The sequence below is a fragment of the Thamnophis elegans genome, chromosome 1, assembly GCF_009769535.1.
Source record: "Thamnophis elegans isolate rThaEle1 chromosome 1, rThaEle1.pri, whole genome shotgun sequence".
In the NCBI taxonomy this organism is placed as follows: Eukaryota; Metazoa; Chordata; class Lepidosauria; order Squamata; family Colubridae; genus Thamnophis; species Thamnophis elegans.
In genome coordinates this window covers 107,273,433-107,300,956 of record NC_045541.1, presented here as the reverse complement: position 1 = coordinate 107,300,956, position 27,524 = coordinate 107,273,433, and the positions used below count along the sequence as shown (strand labels likewise).

General features: G+C 38.9%; 1 protein-coding gene across 1 annotated transcript; it reads left to right on the top strand.

Moving 5' to 3' along the window:
• On the top strand, positions 1-27,524 carry SYT13 (synaptotagmin 13). Its single transcript, XM_032226559.1, is given in 12 exon segments — positions 1-183; positions 8,536-8,572; positions 8,575-8,757; positions 15,745-15,879; positions 16,910-16,927; positions 17,681-17,730; positions 17,732-17,782; positions 17,784-17,972; positions 24,019-24,076; positions 24,079-24,144; positions 27,175-27,356; positions 27,358-27,524. Coding segments are annotated over 12 exon segments (1,275 nt in total). The 3' UTR covers positions 27,481-27,524.

The following is a 27,524-nucleotide window of genomic DNA, read 5'->3' as shown; positions in this document are numbered from 1 at the left end:
ATGGTTCTGTCAGTCCCAGTGATTGCTCTGGGAGCTACATTGGGGACTGCTACCAGTCTCCTTGCCTTATGTGGTCTTACCTGCTTCTGCAAATATAAGCGACCTGGGAAAGGATCCTCAGACAAGGAACGGGATCTGGAGACGGAAAATGCCAAACCTAGCGTGCTTCAGGCACTCCATCAGGTAAGGCAGTACATTGATTTTGTTCTTCTCTTCTTTCAGAGATGCTGTCGCTTAACAAGTGTAGATTTTGAGCAAGGTCACTTAGTGTGTGGGATAATTTAAGATTTATAGCAATTGTCTGTGTTTGCAGAATTTCAGGGTGTAGCGTGACTTCTATACAAAGGAGGGGGGAAGGGGGCTCAGGTGGCATATGGGATTACGAAAGCAACAGCCAGACAGCTTTTGTTTTATGAAAGAGAAAGATGGCATAACAAAGATACAGTGACTTCACAGTCGGTCTGATAGCTGGACAGGGTGTAATTGATGGAATACTGAAGCTTGGATGCCAGATAGTAATAATGTCTAAACATTGTATAATTCCCTATGTCTATATGCTTTTGCAACACAGGAAAGTCTTGTGTGTAACTAATGTGCTAAATTCTGGGCAAGTGTCAGGCATAGTAATATATGTTGGTTAAAATGTAAGACAGACAATAACATCTAGTTTGCAATAAACAGATAATAATGAAAGATATTAAGGCAGCTATGAAGAATATAATGTTACGGCATAATATACATTTAAATGTCCATAACACAGGTTAGATGTAGTAGGTTACTATTCTTCAATCATTTCAGGATTTGAACAATACAGCGTATGGAAAATTATCATACAAAGGGTTCACAAGGGAGGGAGAGGAAAAATGACAAAATGTGCGTCATGATACAATCCCGCAGATTACGCAAGTAAAAGTGGAGTTTGCATTATGACATCACCATGTAGCATCATCATTTTGATGTGATACCGGCTTGCTGTAAATATCTATGTTAGCATATCAATAATATGTGAGAATGACAAAGACTAATTAGACAAAGATTTCAATTGTATAGGTTCAAATTCCCTACTAGCCATTCATGGATATGGTCAATAGTTTCTGGCCCCATATATTCTGATAAAACATAATATGTGTTATTTGCTTTGCTTTAATATGATTTGCAAATCTACCAATTATAGCTAGTTCAATAAACTATGGTTAAAGATATTATTGGTTAGAATTATGTATGAATGCATCCATTCATAGCTATTTATGGTGGATCATTCTGTTCATTGGTTTTCTTTCAAGAGATAAATAGAATATATCCAAAATTCAAATTAGACATTAAAGGACTGAAGTTCAAAACCATTCTTTGTTATATTAAAAGACATGAATAAACACAAAAGTATTGATTCTGGGATTGTGCTCTGTGTGCCTACTTTATTGCATGTGCAAAAAGTATGTGAAGACTAATTGCTTTTATTTTTTTGGGTCCCAGAGCTTCTCAGATTGATAGACTCCTGAATTTGAACCATTTTTTTTCACATGGGGGAGAAGTTGAGAAAAGATTTTAATCCTTTTAGATGCTTAAGATACCCATTTAATTCCATAAAACTCTGGATGGCCTCTTGCTACACTTTTCCCCTTTTTCGATCAATGGAAGATGTTGATCCTTGCTATCATGAATCTGCAATTTAAGTAATAAAACATGTCTTGTTGCAGCAGAAAGAAAAAGCAATTTGATAGAATAGAATAACAGAATTGGAAGGGACCTTGGAGGTCTTCTAGTCCAACCCCCTGCCTAGGCAAGCAACCCTATACCATTTCATACAAATGTTTATAATGATAATTGATCACTATATTCAATTCAAGTTTCTGAATTTAAAATATTGCTTACAAATGAAACAATTTGTTCCTTTTTTCCCTTGAAAAAAATGCACACATACAAATATGTTAGGATTTGCATGATGCAGCTGCTTGAATGATTTGCAGTCAGAGGTTGCATTCACACTCCTGTTCCTTACCATTTCTTCCAAATTTAAGACCCCCCCCCCACATACACACAGAGCATACATATTAGAACCCCATCCCATTCATGTTGGAAGCACCAAGACACTTCTGGGTTGACAGGATTAGCCAGTGATATCACTGTTGCCCGATTGAAGGCTCCTTTCATATCCCCATTAATGTGCCCACCAAAGTGGTACCTGTTTATCTACTTGCATTTGCACACTTTCAAACTGCTAAGTGGGCAGGAGCTGGAGTGAATGCCAGGAGCTCATCCCATCACACAGCAGCACTCAGGTTTCAAACAAGGGCTCGCTGATTGTCAGCCCAGTATTCTAACCGCATGAGCCACCATGCTCCTTCAGATTATAATTATATCTATAAATAATAGAAATAACAGATAGACAGATGCAAATATTCATTTGTTTGAAATAGATGTTTGTTCTTAATGCTATAAATATTCTGCTTCTTCCGCTGTTTAAAAATGTATGTAAGTTACATATTAAAAACCATGAAACAACAAGACTGACTGTTTCCCAGTCAGTGTCAATTCATTTTCAAAGCAAAAAAAAAAAGGGGGGGGGTATAGAAAAGCCAACTATGTTTCTGCTTTCCAAGTCTTTTGGGAAGGGGCATTTTTTCATAACTCCTGACTTTATAACCTTATGGGATGCTAATGGCCCAGGATTCAACCTTTTTTAAGGGCCACCAGAATTCCTTCCTCCAAGACTGTGCTTACCTACGCAAACCATGAAAGAATGCAGAAAAAAGACTATCAAAGAGAGACAGTTGGAGGCATAAATGAAACCCACAATGCAATCCATGGAAGCACATGCACATACCACAGAACATATATCATACAACACATACACAGAGAGTGCTGGGAGATTATTAATCCCCTCTCTAAATCACTCTGGTTCCAAAATGATTTGGAAATGTTTACTTTTCTGTCAAAAGTGAAAAAAGTGAATGAATAACAACATCTCTGAACTCATATGTAGTTTAGCTATGATCTCTTTTGCTATATACTATATGTATAGCATATTATTGGAGTAATCAATTGCATTTCTTAGAAGGGGGTAATAAATCACTCTTAACCATACTGCCCTTCACAATGGCCCTTTTCATCATATACCTTTACCCCATAGGATAAGATTATGGTACATACCAATAATATTTCTGTTAAATAACTGTAGAACATTAATCCAAATACAGTTTGTTTCCACCATTCATATTTCAAAAGACATATACCAAGGGCTCATAGATTATATCCATGGGATTATATCCATGGAACTCGTGATTTCTCACTTGACTGAATCAAATTTGCAATAATTTGCAATAACATTTTAGCCCTAAACATTTCTGCAACTTAGGTTAGGCTGCAAGAGAGTGATGACCAGGGCCATTTAGTGATCCTCGTAGTTGAATATGGATCTCTATGCATACAGTAACAATAGACTATGAAATATAATGTACTAATAGAACATCTAGATTGAAAGATATGGATAAAAGAGAATATTTGTAACTCATGGTTGAACCTTAGAGTCCTTGTGCTGCATGAATGTGGTGGTTTTTTGCAGATATCTCATTACCAAACTAGGTAACCTCAGTGCAGTCATGATGTTATCTAGTGTTATCTAAAATGACTGCAATAAAACCACCAAGTTCAGAGACCAACAAGGACCCCACAGATTGAAAGAGTCTAGCTATTGCATTATATTCCATAGTCTATTGTTACTATATGTGTTGGTTTACCCTTCCTGCCTCTGAAATTGCTTCAAGGAGGGGGTGGGAGGACAGACAGAGCTGGGGAAGAAATGGAAAAGAGATCTTGAGAAGGAAAGTGCATAATTTGATGATGAAGTACTGGGAAGAGGCTTAGGTTTAGTCTCCAATAAGACCTATTGAAAAGTGGTATTCAACAGCAAAACTATCTGGATAGTTGGTACCACTCAGAATACATAGCACTAGATTGATAGGTTGGAATGACAGTGAGGCAGGAGATGGAGGTGGTTTATATGAAAGAATAATTTGTTTACTACTATAAAAAGTACTAAGTGTGATCATTAGGGGTGCAGCCCTAATTAGTAGATCTGACTCATGTTGCCTAGCAACTAGGGGGTCCAAATAAATGTGTACTATACTTTTTGCTTGTTTTTAAAAAGACCTATTGCATTCTAGACATAATACAGCTTTGATTTCCTCTGCTGTAAGATGAGAGACCTCTACTTGGAAAACTTGACCCTGGGGTGGATAGGTTATCTATTTACATACAACTTAGTTTTTCCATTTATAAGCCACTCCAATTGCTAAAGTGACTCTATGGAACGTGCATTATTTTAAAACAAAAACACAAGCAGGAAAACAATAATAAAAAGGTACATAGCACACATTAGACTGGGGATGGGTTCTATTAAAAGAAGCATTGAACAAACTATTCCTTCCATGTAATGCACTGGTGGGTTCCTACTGGTTCAGACCAGTTCAGGCGAATAGGTAGTGATTTGGCACCTTGGGTCATTGGAACTGGCAGGGGACTCAGGCCTGCCACTGAACTGGTTCTCCAGCCAGCACCACAGGCACCACCATCTTGTTTTTTGCTTATGCACATGCGCAGAACAATATTATTGCAACACAGATGCATGGGGCACCCATGAGTAAACCGCCAGTAGTGACTACCAGAACCCAGCCGTCATGTATGACATTTAAGCTATTTAGCCTGAAGTCAGATTTTATCTGTAATATAGCGAACATGATACGTGCAAGTTCTTTTAAGTTTTCCTTTCTGTTTTTCCTGATTCCATGAAAGCCTTGTGATTTTAGCTTTAAATGAAATAGCTTTTGAGATACTTAATGCCCAATAAATCAATGATCACGTCATTGAAATGTGGGGCAAGAGGAGTTAAAATTGTGTTAAAGTACTCTGCCTATTCAGAATCCATCATCTTACTGTTAGGGTTCCATTGTACTGGAATGATAGGAATCTATCCCTTGAATGTGAATCTGTAGTGTCTGTTTCTCTAGACCTATTCACTATCCGCCTCTGCAGTCAATGAGCAAGGATCATAGTGTGAATTGGTGTCATAATTACATGATCAAAGGAGCAGCCTGCCTGCCTGCCTAATCCTGATTATTGCTTGTATCTTTAAACAATGCCAGGAAAATGATTCCTTTCAAAATGTGTGTTTTAGAAGAGAAGTCTCTTTCTTTCAATTCTGAAACTTAATTTGGTTTGTTTGTGTGGGAGTTGTATTTTCATGTCTCTTGCATCCATTTATAACAGTTGCTTTGCACATACAGTATAATAATTGCAGTAGGTTTTAATCAACTAAAAATATCATTATGTTGATCACATAGGTTCATGTTTGAATTAATAACCATGATATTCTTGAGGGAACTAACATTCCATGGTTTAGTTTGCTTTGCTTGAATTGGGCATGTGAACCCATCTTTTGTATTTTGTAAACCACAGTTAAGCGTGTTTGGCCAATTGTAACCATGGCTTAGTAGGAGCCACAAATATTTCCATGCATTATTATTGCCTGTCTGCATTTGAAAGACTAATCTTTCTCAAACTGATGATTTCCAAATGTATTGGTCTTAAACTTGTCTAATCCTAAACCCAAATGGAAGCAATCAAGTTTGGGATGCAGTTAATAAATTAGCAGTTAATTAACATCTAGTTAATAAATGCAGTCTAACTAGATCTAAAACCTAAGTATATTTTATTTGCATATTTTTAATTCGTGATTGGTCTGCCTTACAGCAGGATTCTTTCTTTTACTCTAAACCAGCAGCTGGTGTTTGTTCAGCCTAGCAGTGATTTATTGCCAATTTTACTCATGCCAAAGGGTGGGAAGATCCAAAGTGTTATTTAAAGCCTTAGTATTTACAGATTGTTCTTATTCAAACTTTTGTTTCAAATAATTTTATTTAACACAAAACCTATCTGTCAAAGGGAGCAGAGATCACATTTTTTATGACTGACAGAGTAGGTCATATACACAATAAACAGGAACAGATGCAATGCAGTCGATCATTCCCCACTGTAATTGTATATGGCTCCCAAAGGAATGGCCTCTTGTTACATGATGACAGAGTGTCACTAGAGTGTCTGGCTTTGGCTTCAATAAAGTGCCTCATATTTATAAATCCACTGTTACTTAAGTAAGACAAAATACTCCATATGCACAGATACATCAGCTTTGCAATGGTCTAAAATATCAATTGGGCATTAGTAAAGATAGAGTAGAAACACATATCAGTAGTGAAGTTTGTTCATGTACAAAACCTTGTTTGAATAGGACAGGACAATTCTGAGCAGCTGTCAGAATGTTGTACTCTGAGGTAACATGCTCTGATCCAGTCAATTTCATGCTACCTGTAGTAGAAGGAAATAAATGAGCCATTCCCCCACCCCCAAAAAGGGCTTCTTGTTTTATTACCTATAATAGCAATAGCAGTTAGACTTATATACCACTTCATAGGGCTTTCAGCCCTCTCTAAGCGGTTTACAGAGTCAGCATATTGCCCCCAACAATCCGAGTCCTCATTTTACCTACCTCGAAGGATGGAAGGCTGAGTCAACCTTGAGCTGGTGAGATTTGAACAGCCAAACTGCAGAACTGCAGTCAGCTGAAGTAGCCTGCAGTGCTGCATTTAACCACTGCGCCACCTTGGCTCTATGGGAGACATGATTGCTTAATGCCAAATCAGGGCCCATTACGGGGAGTAAGAAGTGACAATCATTACAATTTTTTGGATCAGTACAGTCTTTGTTGCTTCTTCTCTACCCTACCTCCCTAATAATACTCCCTCATACTCTTTGGAAATTCTGGAAGATTCTGGAAAAATCCTGGCTTGCAGAGTCTGGAGGACAGATGAGAGTAAGGATCCAGAATTTCTCCCTCCAAGGATGAAGCCCAAATTTTGTCCTCCAAAGAAGGGAGAAATTAAATAATTTCATACACGCTTCCTATATATAGAAAGAGAATTTAACAACCATCCCTTTAAAGTTAACAACTGTTTCTCTCTCTCTCTCTCTCTCTCTCTTTCTAGATCGATAGATAGACAGACCATGCAATTAACTATATTATGATCTCTCATATTTATTATAAAATGTTCTTCCCTTTGGCTTTTTTATCCTAAGGCTTGAAGAACATGTTGCTTTTAAAATATCTGTCAATTTTGTCCTTTGTTTTAAAACATGGGCAATAATAGTAGGACTATTACCATTTATTTATTCAGCCAATTTATATAGCTCCCCATGTACCAATGGGAGTCTCAGCAATAAAAAAATATAAACATATTAGAAAGCTCAATTAAAGAGCCAGTTTAAGCAAATTATATGTGCTTTAAGTTCACTGTGGGGCCTTACAGGATGGAAACATAGAATGAAAAGCAAAACAAAAGAAAAAAGAACAGAAGGATCCATATAATTCTTAGTTAGGTTCTGTAATGGACTAAATAGCCAATTATTATTTCCTTAAATAATTATTTAACTTAATTTGGAGATGAGCTTAATTTGTGGATCTTACAAGTGGCATGCAAGGAATAAACTAAAACTGCTTTGAACACAACGTTATCCAGCCTTTCATGGCTATTTGGCTGCATCTCCTATCATCTTTATTCTTGGCTCTGCTTGGCTATGTTTAGAACTGTAGGATCTGGAGCTGATCGTGGCTGCAAAAGATGCTACAATACAGTGCATTATGAATTAGACAGCTTCCCCACAGACAAGCTGATTTGCAAGGAAAGAACTTGGCTGCACTGAATGCTTCCTCTGGGATGCGGTCTACATGCATTATTAACAGGACAAGAATTTTAAAAAAGAATGAAAAACATTAATTACACTTCAGCATATGCTTTCATTCTCTCTACTTTGGCTTGAAAGAGAGCTGTGGTTGCTGTGGTCGGTAGGCTTAGCTTTTTTTGCAAGAAAAGAGCAATCCTCAGCATTTTGGAATTTATCTAGAAATTTGTGAGGAAAGAAAATGCTATTTAAAGTTATCAAGACTTCTAATTTTTCCCATTCATTCGTTCATACTTGTGTGTGCACATGCAGGAAAAATATTTTCAGAATACAAATATGTGCAATGTGAATGAACCTGCATTCGTTTCAGGAAAGCTTGACATATCTATTAGGAATTTAAGGTTTATATATAAAGCATGATTGTTGGGGCTGTGGAGGGTGGGCGGGGAAGTTTATTGTGACTCTTTCCTGCTATTTACTCTAGGGACCTACATGTATGTACCACAAAATATAGAAGCAATTGCATTTTCTGCTTAAATGATTTCTAATCCACATGGTATGGAGAAAAGGAGAAGGAAAGAATTATAAGAGAATTAGGAGTAGAGACTGGAATGACTAATTAAAATAGGCCCCAGTGTGTTTCTTTAAGAGGATTTTTTTTATTTATTTCCAAAATATGATGAATAGTGGCAGCAATGTACCATTCCTCTAATGTGGGTTCACAGTCGAAGGAGCACATTTTGCTTTAATAAATTCTAAATGAATGCAGTAAAAATAAAATCTGGGGTCTTTCTGTTTCAGTTTAATGTTGAGAAGACAGCAGAGCCAGTACAACCCCGGACATCCTCGGTTTTCCTCACATCTATGGCCCAAAGCCTATCGTGACCACCTCAGAAATTGTTAACTATATAGATTACAACTTGAAGACAGTAGAAGAACCAAGCAAGGGAAAATCTGAAGCTCTGGATAAGAAAAGGATGACCATACAAGTCAATGAAGAGCTATTTCTTCTCCCTCAAAATGGTGAGGCCTTTGTTAAATTGCTTATGATTGCTTCTTCTTTAATGAGGAATCACAATGGATTTTCTTTCTAATTATAGAATATTATCCCACAGCACATGATCAACATAGTAAAAGTATGCAATTAAGGGTCAGGCTTACATTGCATAAAAATATACCATATAAAAGGTGAAATGCACCAAGGCTTTTTAACAATGTTAATCTATATTATCTCTACTTTGAGCAAATTATCTATGTAATTGTTCACATCTGGCAAATTCCATCCTATTGTTAAACATCCTTATGATTTTCTCCTTTTCATAGCATCATTTAAAAAACCCATTTTATTCTTAGGATGGTAGCAGCTATTCAATTTTCTAGGGGATTTGCCCACAGGCATGACAAAACCTCTAGAAGCATATAAAGAACTGTATTTTGAATGGAAAAATAATGATTTTTGCACTTAATTATTTTCAATTTCTTGAGGACAGAGAACTCTGCCTATTATACTGATGAAAGAATAAAAGAAACAGTAATTATTTCGGATAAGCTAGGAGATATAATTTGGATATTAATAAACCAGCTTCCCATTTTGTAGTCTACAACCTCCTCAGAGAGTGTGATCAATAGCCATAGTGGCTGAAGGTAATTTAATTTACTTATGTCATTTTTAAATGATTTTCTATGCAACTGCATTTCAAATTGATTTAAATTAAATTATAATACCAGCTGTACATTAGTTTCAGTTTCAGTTTCAGTTTATTGGGATTTATATGCCGCCCTTTTCCCTGAGGGGACTCAGGGCGGCTTACACCCACAGGGGGGGGGGAGGGGGGGGTGCAAGGTCAAAAACAAACAATATGTGAACAAAGAAAGATAGTAAAACACAACTTTCATTCAACAATCAAACACTCGGGCAGGTGAATTGGAAGCCTATCCCCAGGCCTGCTGGGAGAGCCAGATCTTGAGGGCTGCGCGGAAGGTCTGGATAGTGGTGAGGGTAGAAAGAGGGTAAAAGAATTGTTATAATAATGTTTTTTTAAGTAATTCCAAATGTTCCAAAAGAAAATGAAACTGAACCATTTGTCCAAAAGGTACCCTTGCATGAAGAAATTTAATAAGCAGCTGAATGTTTTAACATTATGGACACCTTACACATATTAGGATGCAGATTATTCCAGAGAGCAGGTGCACTTTACTTATAATTCAACCTAATTGGAGAGCACCATGGGAAAAGCTTATGTAGAGAAAACCTTTGAATGCACAACAGATGTTGACAGCTCAGTGTGGCATTGTGAATCTCTTAATATATATTATTAAGCTGGTTTTAATGACAATAAATAAAAATCCAGTTCTGTTTCTCTGAACATTTGACATAGAAATTAAACTGATACATTTCTTTCCTTTAAACCATTGAACTTGCTATTACAATTCATCCTTTTAAAGAACAGTGATTGCTTACTTGTGGATGCATGCACTAAGTGTGAATAAAGACAAGAAGGAAAAAAAGCTTAGAAAATTCATGTCAGATGGCAAATTGGAAATGTTCCTAGGAGTGAAGTGGAAAAGGATTCTGAAATCTTAAAGGGTTTGTCCAGTTTTAACTTTAGAGTTTCAAATGGATCATTTTCTCTGGATACTCAGATTTTATCTCAAGCAATATCTCTATCCCAGAGATATTCTACTAGCAGGATATCTCTGGGAGATATCCTGGCTCATTTCAGAAACTCTGCTCCTTTTAATAGACAGCCAGACAGATAGGCATACTATATATTCTTTAAGAACATTTCTTAAATCAACACTTGCCCAAAACACCTTCTTGAAAATATCAAAAGCCAATGGCTTTAACCCAGTGTTTGCTCTATCTGTCTCCCCTTCTAATATCAAGGGCAGTGGCAGGATTGAGCAATTCGCCCCACTTCAGGAGAACCAGTTGTTAACTTTCTGAGCAGTTTGGTGAACTGGTTGTTGGAAGAAATCATTAGGGCAGAAAATCTGTTGTTAAATTATTTGAATCCCACCACTGATCAAAGACAACCACAAAGAACTTCTGGGAAATGAGGAAGTCTAGAAGGAACAGTGTCACCTACTCTCCTTCTATGTTTTGTGGTTGCTTAGGTCTACCATGGCAACCATGTTGCAGATAGGCAAGCTCCTTATTGCAGGTATTTTGTAAGAAGATATGACAGGCTGTCTTGTGATAAGCATGTAAGTAAAACAATCTTGGGTGGAATCAAGAAACAATCTTTGTGCCAAAAACAGAAAGATTACCCTAAGGTTATGGGCAGAAACAGAAATAAATGGTACTTTCTAGATATTGTCATTCTCATGAGATAGATTTGGCCTCTGCATCTGGGAAGAGATTGACTGATAAGAATTTGAGGATGGTGAAGGAACTTTCTTTTCCTGGTTCTAGGACTGCTGGGATCCTGTTTAGTTAGCATGGGTGTCTTTTTAAAAGATGGGACTGTCAAGTGGCCCAGCAGACTGGCCCATGCCCCCAAAAAGGACCTGTTATAGCTTACAACCTTATTACTAGCACCAGCTGATGAAATGGCATAGCAGATGAGCTCATCCAGCTGAAACAGTAATTAAACTCAGCCATCTCTGTTCCCCAGCTATTGGAAGCAATTTCAGCATCCAACTCCTTCCTCTGCAATTCTGAATCCGATTGCATTATTTAACTTGTTGTGTTCCAAATGTTTATTGTGATTCAAATACAGCATCAAGAATATCTTTCTTCACCCTTGGAGCAATTAACTACATTGGATATATGAATAAAATTACTGAGCCTTTGACCATGCAAGTGTAAACAGCATCATGATGGAGATGGAAGTCTTTAGGGAACTATATTTATTGATATACCGTATATACTCGAGTATAGGCCGAGTTTTTCAGCCCACTTTTTGGGCTGAAAAAAGCTGCCTCGGCTTATACTCGAGTCAGTGAAAATTTGCCCAAATGGAGGAGAAAAAGGGGCGCCCCTTTTTCTCCTCCATTTCGGGACCCAGTGGAAGTTCTCTGCGCGAGGTGAAATGGCCGGCAGCAGCCTCACTCTCCTGCCGTGGCTTCCGTTTCAGTCGCGCAGAGAACTTCCACTCGCTTCCCGGGCTTGTGTTCTGATGAGGGGGAAAGAGAGGACTTTCCTTATGCCCGCATCAGAGCTGGACGTAAGGACTTTACCCCATTGATGAGGCGGGGCGGCGCGGATTGTAGCAAGGACGGCCGCCGATCGCAGCCTGGCTGCGCTGGCGGGGACGGGCGGGGCGGGGTGGGATGAGACTCCCCACTCGCCAAGATGGTAGGACTCCAAGTCCCATCCCCTCCACCCGTCCCCACCAGCGCAGCCCCTGCCGCATCAGCCGGAATCTAATTTCCCCCTCATCAGAGCTCGGCGCGGATTGTAGCAAGGACGGCCGCCAATCGCAGCCCGATTGCGCCAGGGGGTTCCGCTGGTTGAAAGAAAGTCCTTCTTTGCACCAAGCGCTTTTCCCTCCCAACTAATTATAACTAATTATATTAATTAGATAGATCAGTGTTTCTCCACCTTGAAGACTTGAAAATATGTGGACTTCAACTCCCAGAATTCTGGGAGTTGAAGTCCACACACTTTCAAGTCTCCAAGGTGGAGAAACACTGAGATAGATGATCCACTGTGTTTATTTTTGGAAAAAAGCGCCTCCTGCTCTGGACTGCCGGGAACGAGCGATCGCGTCTCTCTCTCTCTCTCTTCCCCCCACCCCCGGCTGTTCCCACCCGGGAATGTTCTGGCGGGCTAGGCGGAGGGTGCGTGTGCGTGCATGTGTGTCAAGGGTGGGGAGGCTAAGAGGGCGAGGTGAGATCCTGGCGGGGACCGCATTTCACCCGCCGAGCTTCCTTTTCCCCCGTCTTTTCCTCCGCTCGCCGACTTCCTTCTCCCGTGGCTGACAGGTGGGTGGGTTTCCCTCCTCCTCCTCCCTGCTGGACGTGGATCTGCGGCGTGGGTGGCCGTCCTTGTTGCCCGCCGGCGGCAGGTCGCGGCAAAGAGAGGGAGAGGAAGAGAGAGAGAAATGCCGCCGCTCCCCGGCTCGCCTCTTTTTCCCGGGATCGCCGTGATGCTTTGAGTTTTCCTTCTGCGGAGGTGGGGTGGAAAGAAGAAGAAGTGGGGCCCTTCCCCGCTTCTTCTCGGACTACCTAAGCGTTGGGTGCGCTGTCCCCATCTGGGCAAGTAGTGCTGACTCATCAGGTGTCTGGGAACGGGTGGGGCTGAGGAACGGCTGGGGGTGGGGGGTGTTTCACAGAGCGGCTGGGGGTGGGGGGGTGTTTTACAAAGGGATGAGGTGGACTGAATTACCCCCTTGTATCTGCTGGCTGCAGCCTTTGTGTGCAGAGTCCAGACACTGCTGACTCATCAACATGAGGTCACCCATAAGTATGCTCTGCACACACACAGACACACACACAAAAAAAGGAATGGGGCTAACTAGGGTTAAGGGGAGGAAAGGAAAAAGGGGGACCCAAACAGATAATCTGCTGATTCATCATTTTGGGGGTAGTCAGACTTGACCTCGGATCCCCTTTCTTTCAGCTGTTTTGTCTATAAGCCCTTGTGACAGTTGCTGACCCTTAGCATTACTGTAGCACTGTGTGTATTATAGGTAGGGAAGAGTGTGAACATGGTAAAAATGGTTTATGGGGTCATTGGGAATCCTTTGGGGAATGAATGGGAGAGCTGCTGGGATGTCCTTATACTCTGTGCACACCGATGCTGACACTCTTGTTTTGGATGGTAAAATTGTAGGTCCTGAAAACCTTAGCTTTATGGGAACACTCCTTCTGTTGCAGTGCATGTTGTCTCTTAGACCAGTGTTTTTCAACCACTGTGCCGTGGCACACTAGTGTGCCGTGACATAGTGAATAGAGAGAGAGAGGATGTGTATAATTAAGGTGACCAGACGTCCCTAGCAAGGCCGTGGGCTGGCAGTAACCGCCGCGGCCAGCTCCCTCCCCCCCCCCCGGTCAAAGGTGTCCCTCTTTACCAATCTGAAATCTGGTCACCTTAATCATGAGGTGAGTGAAGTATTTCATTGAATACACCGGTATTGTGTGATAATATTTGTTATCCAGAGCAAATTTTTACAATGGCTACTGTATATTTAATGGGCACAGGCAGGCTGTATATGTTATTCAATGGGCAATGGCAGGCTGTAATTAATGGACACAGGGCAGGTTGTATATTCAATGGGCACAGGCAGGACACTGGTAGAATGTATATTATGAGCCTATGAGTTTTGAAGGATTTTAACTCTTGTGTTTTAGCTTGGTTGCTGAATGAGCTAAGGTTTTTGTACTTTTAAAGTTATTGTTGATACCATATTGTTTTTATTGACCCTCTTTTCCACTTACAGAGCTAGTTTACTGTTTTTCTTTGAAATAAATATTCAAAAACATTATTGGTATCTATTTTATTTTTGAAATTTACCGGTAGCTGCTGCATTTCCCACCCTAGGCTTATACTCGAGTCAATAACTTTTCCAGTTTTTTGTGGTAAAATTAGGTGCCTCGGCTTATATTCGGATCGACCTATACTCGAGTATATACGGTAGATTATAGTAAGAAAGGCTGGTGAAAGGCTGCATAAGTTCTTCCTTCCCTCTTATCGTATTCTGAATTAGGGAGAAGTAAATCTTAGTTTCTTTTCCTATTTTTGCTGTTATCTGACTTTAAAGAATGCTTTCCTATATATAATCACTGCTTCTGCTTAGTTTCCTCAAGTTCATCTCCAAGACTCTCTTCATGGACTCTTTGATGGCATGCTTTGATGGCAACACTTATAGAGAAATGTCCAATATAGGCAGGTCAAACCCAGAAATTCTGGGCAAGCATAGGCCAGTCCATAACCTCCATGTTTACTGTACAAAACATACATGTATAATGGTGAAGTCAGTTTTAAGTGCACATGATTGAATTTCAAAGTAAGTATTATGCCTAGCTCACAAAATCCCCACACGTAGGTAACTGAAGCTGGTGATATGGGATTTCTGATGGCCATGTATCAAGATCAAGGTCTACTGTCCACCTGTCCTGTTTGCAACCAGGCCAAGGATATGTCCAGGAAACCCAAAGCATTCCTGCAACAAATACCTATATTTTTAGCTCCCTAGTATACCATCATGTTTGATTTCATGATGAAATTCCTGTGATTCATGTGTGATTATCTGTGTATGCACAGAAACCCAAATTTGAGGCTGTAACTTATAGAGAATGAAGTCAGAAGAAAATCAATTGTAGTACTCATTTACAAAGCAAATATTTTCTTGAAAGTGGCCATTTACAGAGTGATTGTTAAATAATCATCAATATTTATGCCATAACAAATGTCCAAATTTTCAAAGCATCATAAAACTTTGAGTAGCAATAGCACTTAGGCTTATATACTGCTTCACAGTGGTTTACAGAGTCAGCATATTTCCCCCAACAATCTGGGTCCTCATTTTACCAATCTCAGAAGGATGGAAGGCTGAATCAACCTTGAGCCGATGAGACTCAAACTGCCAAACTACAGTCAGCTGACAGTCAGCAGAAGTAGCCTGCAGTACTGCATTCTAACCACTGCACCACCACTGTGCCTACCCTACAATAGAATAGATAATTTTATATTGGAGAGGGATGAGTGAGACCATCAGGCGTTTGCAGCTTTTTTCAACAAAAACTTTGATGTGCTACAAAAGTAGCCAAAATACATTTTGATATGATAAAAAAAGGAAAATTACTACATTCAGGGATATTTTTTTCATATTAATGCTAATTTAAATTTAATTTTAGTCAAAATCAAATTTAGCTCTGACCTTAATTACACCTATTTCTTTGTCTTGAAGTAGAGTTTTCTAGATTTACCTGAAGTCCCCTTCCAAAAGGCCATCCATTCGTTTTATATCATGGTTTCAAGTGGAAAAATACAAGACTATTCACCAATAGTCATCTTAACTGGAATAGAGCACAATTTCTAATTAACATTCCTTTGAGTTTTAGGTGGTGTAAAGGATGTTTGTGTCACTGAGCGCCTCAGTCCTGAAAATGCTGTAGGCTGCAATCAAGTCCCAGAACTTCATTATTGTCTGGGCTACAACCGACAGAAAGAAGCACTGTCCGTTGCTTTCCTTGAAGGTAAAGTTTTGCAAGCTGGTGATTGAAAATGAGAGTACTGATAATTACAACTTATTAACTTGTATGTCAACTGATTCGTAATGTCTCTAGGCAGCATAGAACAATCAAAGAAATTACAATGCACTCGATAAAATGTAAAAATAAAAATAAATGATGGCTAACATGATGAAAGAAGGGGTATCATCCTCTCTCTCATCAATATCCTGGGTGATGAGCCAGGTCTTCATGGCTCTTCTTTAATAACGTCAGAATGGGAGCATCCACATCTCTTTGAGGGAAAAAAGCCTGACATAGGATTATTCCAATGGTGGGTTTCCAATTTTTTACTATTGGTTCGCTCGTGTGCGTGTGCACGCTTCTGCACATGCACAGAAGCGGGTGGGTGGGTGGGTGGAGCCTCCTACCACTGCTACTACCAGTTCGCCTGATCCAGGCCGAACCAGGAGGAACCCACTTCTGGATTATTCCAGACAAATAAGACTTTAACAGAAGACATTTATATAGTCAGTCAATTTGTTATAGTTTTTTAAAGGCATCAAGCTAGAAACTGAGTGACTTTTATTTCAAGTCCTGTCTCAGGTACAAAGCCATCTGAGTGATCTTCTCTGTCATCCCCAGGAAGAAGGGTGAAGCAAAAATGTTCTGGAAAAATGTTGCCTAGAAAATGGTAGGGACATATATATACAATCGCCAGAATTCAGGCTGGATTTAAAGATATAAAGCATAAAAAGATAAAAGTATAAAAAGCAAGGAAAAAGCATATTAAAGGCTATTTTAAAAAATCATATAATTTACTGTCCAAACAGTGATTTACTTCCTCCATAGCTAGGAGTAGCCAGCCAAATACTTAATAAACTTTAGTATCTCACATTTCTCATCATTTTACTTTATTCTAAACATAAATGCAACTATTTTTGTATATGTCAAACATAACAGAAGAAAATAAGTAATAGACTAGGTCACAAAAGGTCCAATAAAAGAATAATTATCTTATACAATAAATTATAGTTTAATTTACCATAGTAATAAGCCATATCTTCATCTATTAGTTCCTTGTCCTTCCACTCTCTTCTCATACAGCTGACTTTTGAAAAGCTTTACTAGTTTCTATGATATCCGAAATAGGAAGTAATGGAGGGTAATGCAGAAAAATGTTGGTCACTCTTGATTAAAAAAGCCTGGTATTTCTGTGGGCCTCTAGGCATTGCTAAACTATTATACAATCTAACATCCCTTACTCTTGGCCATTCTGGCTATAAGACTTATCATTAATTCTGGATGCCCCCCTCAATCCGAACACTCCTCCCCACTGTGACAATTAACAGGTTCAAGATTACTCTGCCTAATGTGAGTATATATCATTTATTATTTTAATTCAAAAATCAAACATAATAGAGTTCACCAGACTGCATTGTTATTATCTCATTTCCTTTCTCTCTAGATATTTCCAAATCACCCTAAAACCAAGATCTGAATGGCATTCATTACAATTAAAGGAAAACTGGTCTGTTTTCTGCTGCCATTCATTTTGTCAGAATTCAATTCTGTTATCACAACAGTAGATATGTAACTATATATAATCAGGGTGACAGAAGTCTGTAGTTTGACCCATGTCCAATCAAGCTTGCAGAAATAGAAGTTTGCTTTCTTGCATTACATCAAAACCTTGACTTTGCTGTAAATCAAACCGAACCAAATGGTACTAGTCTCTTGAAAATATTTTAGCACAGGATTTAAATGGATAATTGCATTTTCCCCTTCGCTCTGTCCCTACCAGTTTTATATGGAACCACATCAGGAGACCAAAACAATGGAAGTGATTGCTACATCTTAGGCACTTTGATGAGGCAACTCTGGAACTATAGAAGCCCAGACTGTGATGAAGAAGAAGCAAGTCCACAATTGTCTGGGAAGAAGCTCTACTGTTTCCGATTAAGGAGAAGATGCTGCCAGAGGGGACATTAACCCTCACCTTGAGGAACTGTGACAAGTTCTCTAGACACAGCATTATTGGTGAGATTAAACCAAATCTGGCTTCTGTAGGGGAGCAATATGGACCAGTACAGTCTGAGAAAGTGAAAGTCCTTGACAAGGTATTCTATCCATTCATTTTTATTGTATACTGCATATTATATTCTCCTGTTGGGATACAGAATGTTGCATGTGAGTCTTCCTAAACTTCTGGATCTTAATTCACTTTATCCCATGGTCACAATGACAACATTGTTAGATTCTTTCAATGTTTCACCATGAGAGTAGAGAGAAATATTGAACATGATCCTGATTGGGTTTCATTCTTGGCCCAATACTAGTCAATTTCTTTATGAATGATATATAGATGAAATGGAAGGGATAGAAAGGTCGATACTATGATACTAATTCCTGATACTAAGTAATAGGATAATAATTTAAAGTGGTGGTTCTCAACCTTTTTTAAATCAGTTGCACAGTGTTGAATATAGTAACAATTCTGTAGCACACCAAAAATTATTAATTTTATATACTTATTTTTATATTTGTAAGTTGTGGTTTGAGGGGAAGTTATGAAAATTTTAAGATCACTGCACTGTATTGAATATACATATTATATAGAATATACCTAATATAAAAAATGGAAAGAAAACATAACAAAAAAGCCTACAACATAAAGATTTAAAATTACCCTGCTAAGATTAAGCCAAGTTCAAAAGAATAATTCTCAGTGAAGAGATATGTAATGTTCAGCGACTAAGAAAGAAAAATCAAATGTAGAACTATTGGGGGAATCTATCTTGGTGTGAGCATTGTGAGAGAAGCTTCCAGCATACATGATTACTCTAAGCAACTACGATGAACTCACCAAACCCCAAACAATGCCACTACCTACTGTTATCCAAGAAAAGGAAAATCAACCACCTTAACCCAAGGAGAACAACTAGATCTTTATAGCCATCCCAAAGGTTCTTTTCCAAGAGGCAACTGGACTTTCTGGTTTTTTCTTTGAGAATGTTTCACTTCTCATTCAAGAAGCTTCTTCAGCTCCTTTGGGACAACCATGACTTGGATAACTGAGAATTTCCATAGACATTTAGATCTTTATAACTATTCAGAAAACCAACAGGGTGGGGACCTTCTGGGTTTCACTCCAGAGGGCAAGCACTACGGCTTTTCAGCAGATCCTTGGAGGTGCTAAAGTTGAGATGTTGCTACTAGTCTTACTATACTAGAAAAATTGCTTCTGAACCTAGGAGAATCCTAGCAGGTGGCTAATTATACCTCTCAAACAGATGGCCTCAATCAATTTACAGATGGACTCCAAGAACATACAGTACAGTACAAGAATGCCAATAAACTGTTTGTACATAATAAGTGCAAGATATACTATCCAGTTATATTTAGCAACTGACAGTCATATTTCTCATTGATTGGCCTTCTTCAAACATCCTCTGAGGTTGTAATAAGGTAGAAATGCTGTCCCAACCTGAAAGATTAGATTGACATGCTTGGAATTGTGTCCTCATTTGCAATTTAACATATGGAAAGAAAAGGTCCCTCACGAGGGATCTCAGAGAGGCTGCTATTATATTGTGAACAAGACAGAGATCTTGAATCATTAATCAGGCGTGAGGCAGAAAAGAGATTTTTAAAAAAAGAAGCAACATTTTTGGTACTGCATTTCGAAGATGAGCTTATTAGGTTTGTTGAAAGCTAAGCTGGTATGATAATGTCAGTTTCAAGCTTTGGTTGGAAATGATTCAGTTGAACCCCCTTCTAATTGCGGAATCAATTGATGCATCCAATCAAATTGGTTGCCTCTGAACTGATTTGACCTTCTATGTACAGAAATACATTTTTCAATCAGATATATGATTAATATTCAATGGTAATGAACTGATAATTTAGAATGGATTTTGGGTGATTTGAATAGCCCTGTGGAAGTTTTCCATATCATTTCAACAGTTTCACTGAAAAATGCCCGATTCTTCTTCAGGGTAATTCTGTCCTGCAGATTTAAAAATGGGCTTAGTAAATCATTGATTTCTAAAAAGATATATCACATCACAGTACCTGCTGGTATCACAAAAGCATAAAACTTTATCTCCTGCACTCTAGCAACTAGCTTAGAATGAAAGCCTTGTAATACAATTTCTGCATGAATTTATCACTAATTTTAAGGACTGATTAGAGGAAGTGGTTTAGAAGTGTATCTATCATGAGAGGCATTTTTCTTCAATACTGTAAGAATATGTGACGGTTTTTAGAAAGGATAATAACAAATAGGTTAACCCAGGTAATAAAAACAGTTTTTTTCCTGATGAAACACCACTAGAATGAATGCCAAGTGAAGAATGTTTGGATAGTTCACTGCCAGGTAACAAATGTCTTAGCTCAGATTTACAAACATTCAGTGCATTCTTTAGGTTAAGATAAAGGTAAAGGTTCCCCTAACACACATGTGCTAATTGTTCCTGACTCCAGGGGGTGGTGCTCATCTCCATTTCAAAGCCAAAGAGCCAACACTGTCTGAAGAAATCTCTGTGATCATGTGACCAGCATGACTAAATGCTGATGGTGCACAGAGAACTGTTACCTTCCCACCAAAGTGGTCCCTATTTTTTACTTGCATTTTTTACATGCTTTCAACTGCTAGGTTGGAAGAAACTGAGACAAGTAACAGGAGCTTACCCCATTACACAGCGCTTAGGGATTCAAACTGCGAACTGCCAACCTTCTGATTGACAAGCTCAGGGTTTTAGCCACTGAGTCACAACGTCCCTGAGTCTTTAGGTTAACACTGATGAATTGAAGCTAAAGTTTGCATTAGAGTGGGTAGTATATATTTCCCCTCCCTTACTCATACATTATATGATCATTGGACAAATCAACTGGAAGTATTTTGTGGAGTTGGGCAAAATCTTCAAATGAATATTGGGATGTGGATTTAACTTAAGAGCCAAAGTTTCTCAAGGTGAAGAAATATCAGTTCTTCCAGAATCAACCATTGCCCAATCCCTAAGGCCAAGAACTGCCAGAGCAAAACATCTATTAACAATGGGAGGTATGAGATAATGAACCACTGAACTTAAACTACCGTTAGTATTGAAATGTCATATAGGTAAAGAGCAACCAATTGTTTCATAGCTTTCTCCTAGTATGAAAGAGCAATTCTTATTCTATCATGCTGCAGCTCGTGTTTGAAAGTGTTAAAATTAGTATAACCCTAAGCCTAATTAGGCCATATGAGTTATTTAGTTACTCTATCAAGGTCCTGTCATTGACAATCTTATGACATGCATTCACTATTACTATGTGAATCCTTTTGTGTAGCCACTTAACATTTTGTAGTTTCTTGACTGATAGGATATAACTGCACACTAATTTATCATATTTGTGCTCTCCAGGAAGGTCCAATAAGCTCCATGACTAGGACTACAGGTTATTTCTCACTATTGTCTATAAATAAAACAAGTTGTTGGAATAATAATTAAGCTATTCTATGTAGTGCAACAGTCCCCAAACCTTCTAGCACCGGCGACTCGTTTCATGGAAGACGATTTTTCCACAGATGGAGGGATGGTTTCAGTTTCACTCCCTTGCCTGCTGCTCACCTCCAGCTGTGTGACCCAATTTCTAACAGGCCACAGGCCACTAATGTAGTGTATCTTTAGTTAATATTCTATTACTGTCCATTGTAGTGGCATTCTTCAGTGAATGGCAAATAAGACATTTTGTTTTCAATGGCAGCCACTTTTCATTTTTCAGCATTAAAAAACCTGGCCTTTTTAGGAGGGGGGGGGGACCCCAAATGATACCTCTCTATCTGAGAATACTCTTGAAAGAATTTACCATATTCCCAAAATAAAATAATAGATTTCATTTTTTTTAAATGATTATTTTTGGATTAAAGCAGTAGAATCCATTGTTTATAATCTGGTTTACTACATTTTGAGGAGATTTATACAAGTCAAGGGTGGCTTAGTGGCTATAGATGCCAAGCTTGTCAATCAGAAGGTGGTTTGAATCCCTAGTGCCGCGTAATGGAGTGAGCTCCATCCCAGCTTCTGCCAACCTAGCAGTTTGAAAAACATGTAACATGCAAGTAGAAAAATAGGACCACCTTTAGTAGGAAGGTAACAGTGTTCCATGTGTCTTTGGCGTTTAGTCATGCAAGCCACAATGACCACGGAGACATCTTCAAAGACTGCTGGCTCCTGAGCTTTGAAACAGAGATGAGCACCGCCCCCTAGAGTCGGGAACAACTCGCACATATGTGGAAGGGAACCTTTACCTTTATACAAGTCAAAACGAGATGGATGTTTCAGTGATAATACACAATTTGAGCTGAATATATTCTTCCTTATCCTTCACTCTGAGTTCTCCAGAGAAAACTGAGTTTTAAAAAAATGTAACAGGACCAATTCCAGGCAAAAAAAAAAAAAGATTTCAAGAATGCATCTACCTTCAAAGAGGGAAACCATGTCTGTAATAATCTGGGTCATCTAGCCAGAAAAAAAACATCTGAAATATTTATACCTCTCTAAATAGCTTTTTCTTGTTGACTTTCCAGTTTTATTTTTTTATGCAACATGTTTTATGGGCTTTGGCTAGAGTCTGCTCTTATAGGAAATCAGAGTTACTCTTAAATACTTTATACTCTTACGTATACTTTGGGGATTCCCAAAGTATGTGTAAAAGTAAACTTTCCCCTTGTGCATTTTGATTACATCATAGTTGGTACGCTGAAATAACTTGCTGCTAGTACATAGGGGGAGTGGGTGTCTTAAGGCTAATTGAGGGACTAGGGGAGACATGATAGCAGTGTTCCAATATCTCACGGGCTGCCACAAAGAAGAGGATTAAAACTATTCTCTAAAGCACCTGAGGATAGAGCAGAAACAATGGGTGGAAACTAATCAAGGAGAGAAGCAACTTAGAACTAAGGAGAAATTTCCTGACAGTTAGAACAATTAATCAGTGGAACAACATTCCTCCAGAAGTACGAATTCCTCAACATTGGAAGTTTTTAAGAAGAGTTGGAACTATTGTGGTGTAGGGTTTCCTGCCTAGAAGGGGTTGGACTAGAAGACCTCTAAGGTCCCTTCCAACTCTGTTATTCTATTCTATTATAATTACTCTGCATAACAACTGCAAATTGCTATCACTGAAGCAAGGAGTAAAACTCATACATTTCAAAAAATGATAAAACGTATCATCATTAGAAGACAATGATTTGATATATATATATATCAGAAGAAATGTACTGTAGATTGAAATTTAGAAATAGCATAATTTGGATTTAAAAATTACTGTGCTGAAGACCATTCAATGCCTGTTCAATCTACTACCCATGTCCAGCTGTTCGGGTTTTACCTCTTCCTGATATTTCTCATTAAAAACACCTGACAATAGAAGACACCGTCAGATAGAGAACTTTTTTTGATAGCCCTTTAATTACAGGATCATGCTAGGATAAACACACTCTGTAGGCACTCTTTTTCTTTCTTGCTGGCAGAAAAAATTGTGATACGACATTCTACAATAGACCAATATAACATAATAAGTAAGACAAAAAAAACTTTAATATCAAAACTTAATCAGTAGATTGAATAAAATCATAGCCTTGCTAAAGAATGACACTTCACGACTTTGCCTAATGAAAAAGCAGACCAGAGAAGTACCACCAGTAAGTACATCAGAAATGACCCCCTTTTTATGCCCATGAACTTCAGAAGGAAAGCTCCCTGTTCCACTTGGTTGCTAGGAAACCCACAGAGTAATAGGTAGCTGCACATTCATGGCTTCCATGGCTTTAAAATACCTTGAAGATGCTACTGAAAGATAACCCAGAGTTTGTAACATGCTGCCCAACCACTGTCATCTCTGCATTTATTTTAGTTCTACAAATTCCCTGTTTAAGTCTCACCACAGGCTAATGTAAACAAAAAAACAGAAGCCTACGTTGGAAGAAGATGAAATGTGTATTGATTTTTACATGCTGATATAAAATAAGCTGTGTTTGTGAGATGTGTTCACCTTTTATATTCTACTGTACCAATCTTTTGCTTTTCCACATATCTCATTCTGTGGCTGTCAATCATCTTCTTGGGTAGAAAAAGGTAAAAAGATATACATTTTTTTTTGTTCCTCCCTGAACTGCAGGAACCAGACACGGGCTATGGAGAAGTTCTGCTTTCTATCAGCTATTTGCCTGCAGCAAATGCCTGCTGTGGTACTTTATAAAGCCAAGAACCTCATTCCAACAGCTGAAAGAACTCATTGGAAAAGGTACGGAAAAAATAAAAGCCTGTTGACAAATGCTATGAACTGAATATTTATTTTAGTGGTATTTTTTAATGCCATGGACATTATTAGTCACAGATGTGACATGGGGAGCTGGGCAGCTCTATATAGCCAAGGTGGCGCGGTGATTAAATGCAGCACTGCAGGCTGACTGCTAGATCAGCAGTTCAGCGGTTTAAATTCACCGGCTCAGGGTTGACTCAGCCTTCCATCCTTCCGAGGTGGGTAAAATGAGGACCCGGATTGTTGTTGGGGGCAATATGCTGACTCTGTAAACCGCTTAGAGAGGGCTGAAAGCCCTATGAAGCGGTATATAGTCCACTGTTATTGCTATTATTGCTATTATGCTATAGTAATATATTGTATACTGTATTTTGTTAGCTCATATAAAGCGGCTCTGAGCCAGAATGATATTTCTTGCTAAGATTCAATAGCTGGACTGTATTTGAGCCTCGGTTTCCATCTGTCACTTTGAAGCAATAATATTCTCCTAACTGGCCAAGTTTCCCAAGATTGTGCAGATGCTGTCCTGAATCATTGCCTGGACATTGCAGTAAAGGATTAAACCAGTGGTGGGATCCTGCCGGTTCGGTGATCACGGGTTTAGCACATGCACAGTTTTACCTAAACTTACCTTCCATATTACTTCTTGGGGAGTAACACAGCTGAGGTACGGCAATCCGCTCTGCTATGCTAATCAGAATTTGTGATTCAGTCCAGAGTATGAGTTGTGAACAAACTCATCCAATGCTGTCAACACAGCCTGTTTTAAATGAAAATGCACTTCAACAGCTATTTTTGGAGGGACTGTAGGAACTGTATGCAAGACTTGAGAGGGCTACAGATTCTGCTTGAGAGAAAGCTTGAGAGAAAGATGTGATACATATGTAACCATAAATAAATAAATCATACATACCCATATTGTTGAACAATTGTTGGTAAGCTGGGGAATATGCAATTTAAACTGTAAGGACAGACACAGTGCCATTTATTCTCCTTTTTCTAACTATGTGTTCTGAACAAAATTAAAAGCACAATCCTTATCTGTTCATGGCACCTGTCAGCTTGGCAAGTGGGTATGCGTAATGCAGTGGTGGGATTCACATTTTTTTACTGGTTCTGTGGATGTGGCTTGGTGGGCGTGGCATGGCTTGGTGGACATGGCAGGAGAAGGTTACTGCAAAATCTCCATTTCTTCCTAATCAGTTGGGACTCGGGAGGCAGAGAATAGATGGGGGCGGGGCCAGTCAGAGGTGGTATTTACCGGTTCTCCAAAGTACTCAAATTTTCTGCTACCGGTTCTCCAGAACTGGTCAGAACCTGCTGAATACTACCTCTGGCGTGATGGTATCTCATAGCATAGGTAGAAAGGTTCACAGTCTGGGGAATTCATTTATGGGCCTGGGTGTATGTGTGTACATATGCAAGAAAGAGAGAGACAGAAAGACAGAGACAGAGAGACAGAGAAGGAGACATAGAGGAGAGACAGAAAGACAGAGAGAGAGACAGAGGGAGACCGAGAGGGAGGGAGGGAGGGAGGGGAGGGAGTCAGTCAGTCAGTCAGTCACTCAGTCTCAGGGCCATATTTTAAACTATTTTCTGAAGGAGAATTAAATTACCTTCAGTTGAACAGTCTGATTTACAGTATTAAATTCCCACACCAGGTAGAGAGCTGTACTCACATTCAAAGCAACATGAAACTACCATGGGAAGGACTGGAGAAGTGACTCCTGTTGCTATGTGTTTTGAAGCTTATAGAACTGAAGAAAATAGAATATATGTGTAAATAGCACAGGTGATTATCTTTAAGTATTTTTATGTGTTTATAGGAAATGTGGGCACTGCTGGCTCAGAATCAATCCACTCTTACTGTTGGCCCATGAGATCATCATCCTAGACCTTTTATCAATTGCCACATTCAGCCTTCAGGCCAAATGTGGTTGCCTATTCCTTTTTCAGCTAAACATTAAGAATGATTAATGCCTCTAAAAGTATCCAATAGATTAGTGCACTTAATCATTGTTGGTCTGTACAGATTTGGGTGACATGATTAATATGAGCCACAAAATTGAATGGATCAGATGCTAAATGGCAGAGTTTTTAGAAATAAAAACTGTAGTATATGATAGAAGATTATGTTTGGATGTGTGGATATGTGTGGATTGCATGTATACACAATGTATTTTTTTCATGGTGTTATGTAAATAATTCAAAGCTTACCTAGAAGTTATGCGTAAACTCTCTGATGGGGTCCATTCAAGAATTCTTAAAGTTATCAAAGGTAGAATGGATAGAATCAATAATTGAAAAAGAGCAAGCTTTGAGGAAGGAAAATCAACTAGCATTCAGCAAAGATAAATCCTGCTTTACCAACATTCTGGATTTTGAAAGTATCAGCAGATATGATCCTATTGATACTATATCTAAATTTTCAATAAGCATTTGACTAAATTCTAAATCAGAAGCTCTAGAGTAAATTTAGTAGATGTTGAATAAGGGGACTGATCCTGGAAGTGGTTAAATAACAAAAAGCAAAGATGCATTTTCCTTTTTTTTTCCTGCCTTAGTTTCAATTTTGGAGAATTAGGTTGGCCTGTTTTTTGGGGTGGATGGGTAAATATGATAAATAATAAACAAATAACAATGAAAAGACATTTCATATAAGTAGTGTCTCAAAAAGAATGCACTCAAGGCTATAAAATGGCACTGTCAAATTTTAACAGGAAACTACGCTATCAATTGTCACAATATGTAGCTGAACACCTGTGACTCTGTGGGAACTATCTGTGGTCTGTGAGTTCACCACCTGTGAGTAGATTAGATGTGGGAAGGAGCTAAATTCAGGTCTCTCATTAGCTTCTTAGTCCTCTTCCCATGTCTCATACACAGTTTGGTCCTTAGTGATGGTTGATATTTTCAAGAAATTCTCAAGGTGTTTGTAGTCCGAAGGAAGATAAAAATGCTGAGATCTGAAGACTGCTTTCATTTGACCAAATCTTATCCCTGTCCCTGCAGATATATCTGTCAAAGTGACACTGAAGCACCAGGCCTTGAAACTGAAAAAGAAGCAGACAAAGCATGCAAAACACAAGATCAACCCAGTATGGAATGAGATGATCATGTTTGAGGTTCCCCATGATCTGCTCTGTGCTTCAAGTGTAGAGCTGGAGATGCTAAGCCAGGATGCTGATGGGCAGAAACCGCTTACTGGGCAAGTGTAGCCTTGGTCTGCATGCTGTGGGAACCGAGAGGAACCACTGGGAAGAGATGCTGAGGAACCCCAGGAGGCAGATTGCTATGTGGCACCAACTTCACATGTAGATAACAAGGTGGAAATGCTGATTCTCTCATGTTCAGTAACCTGG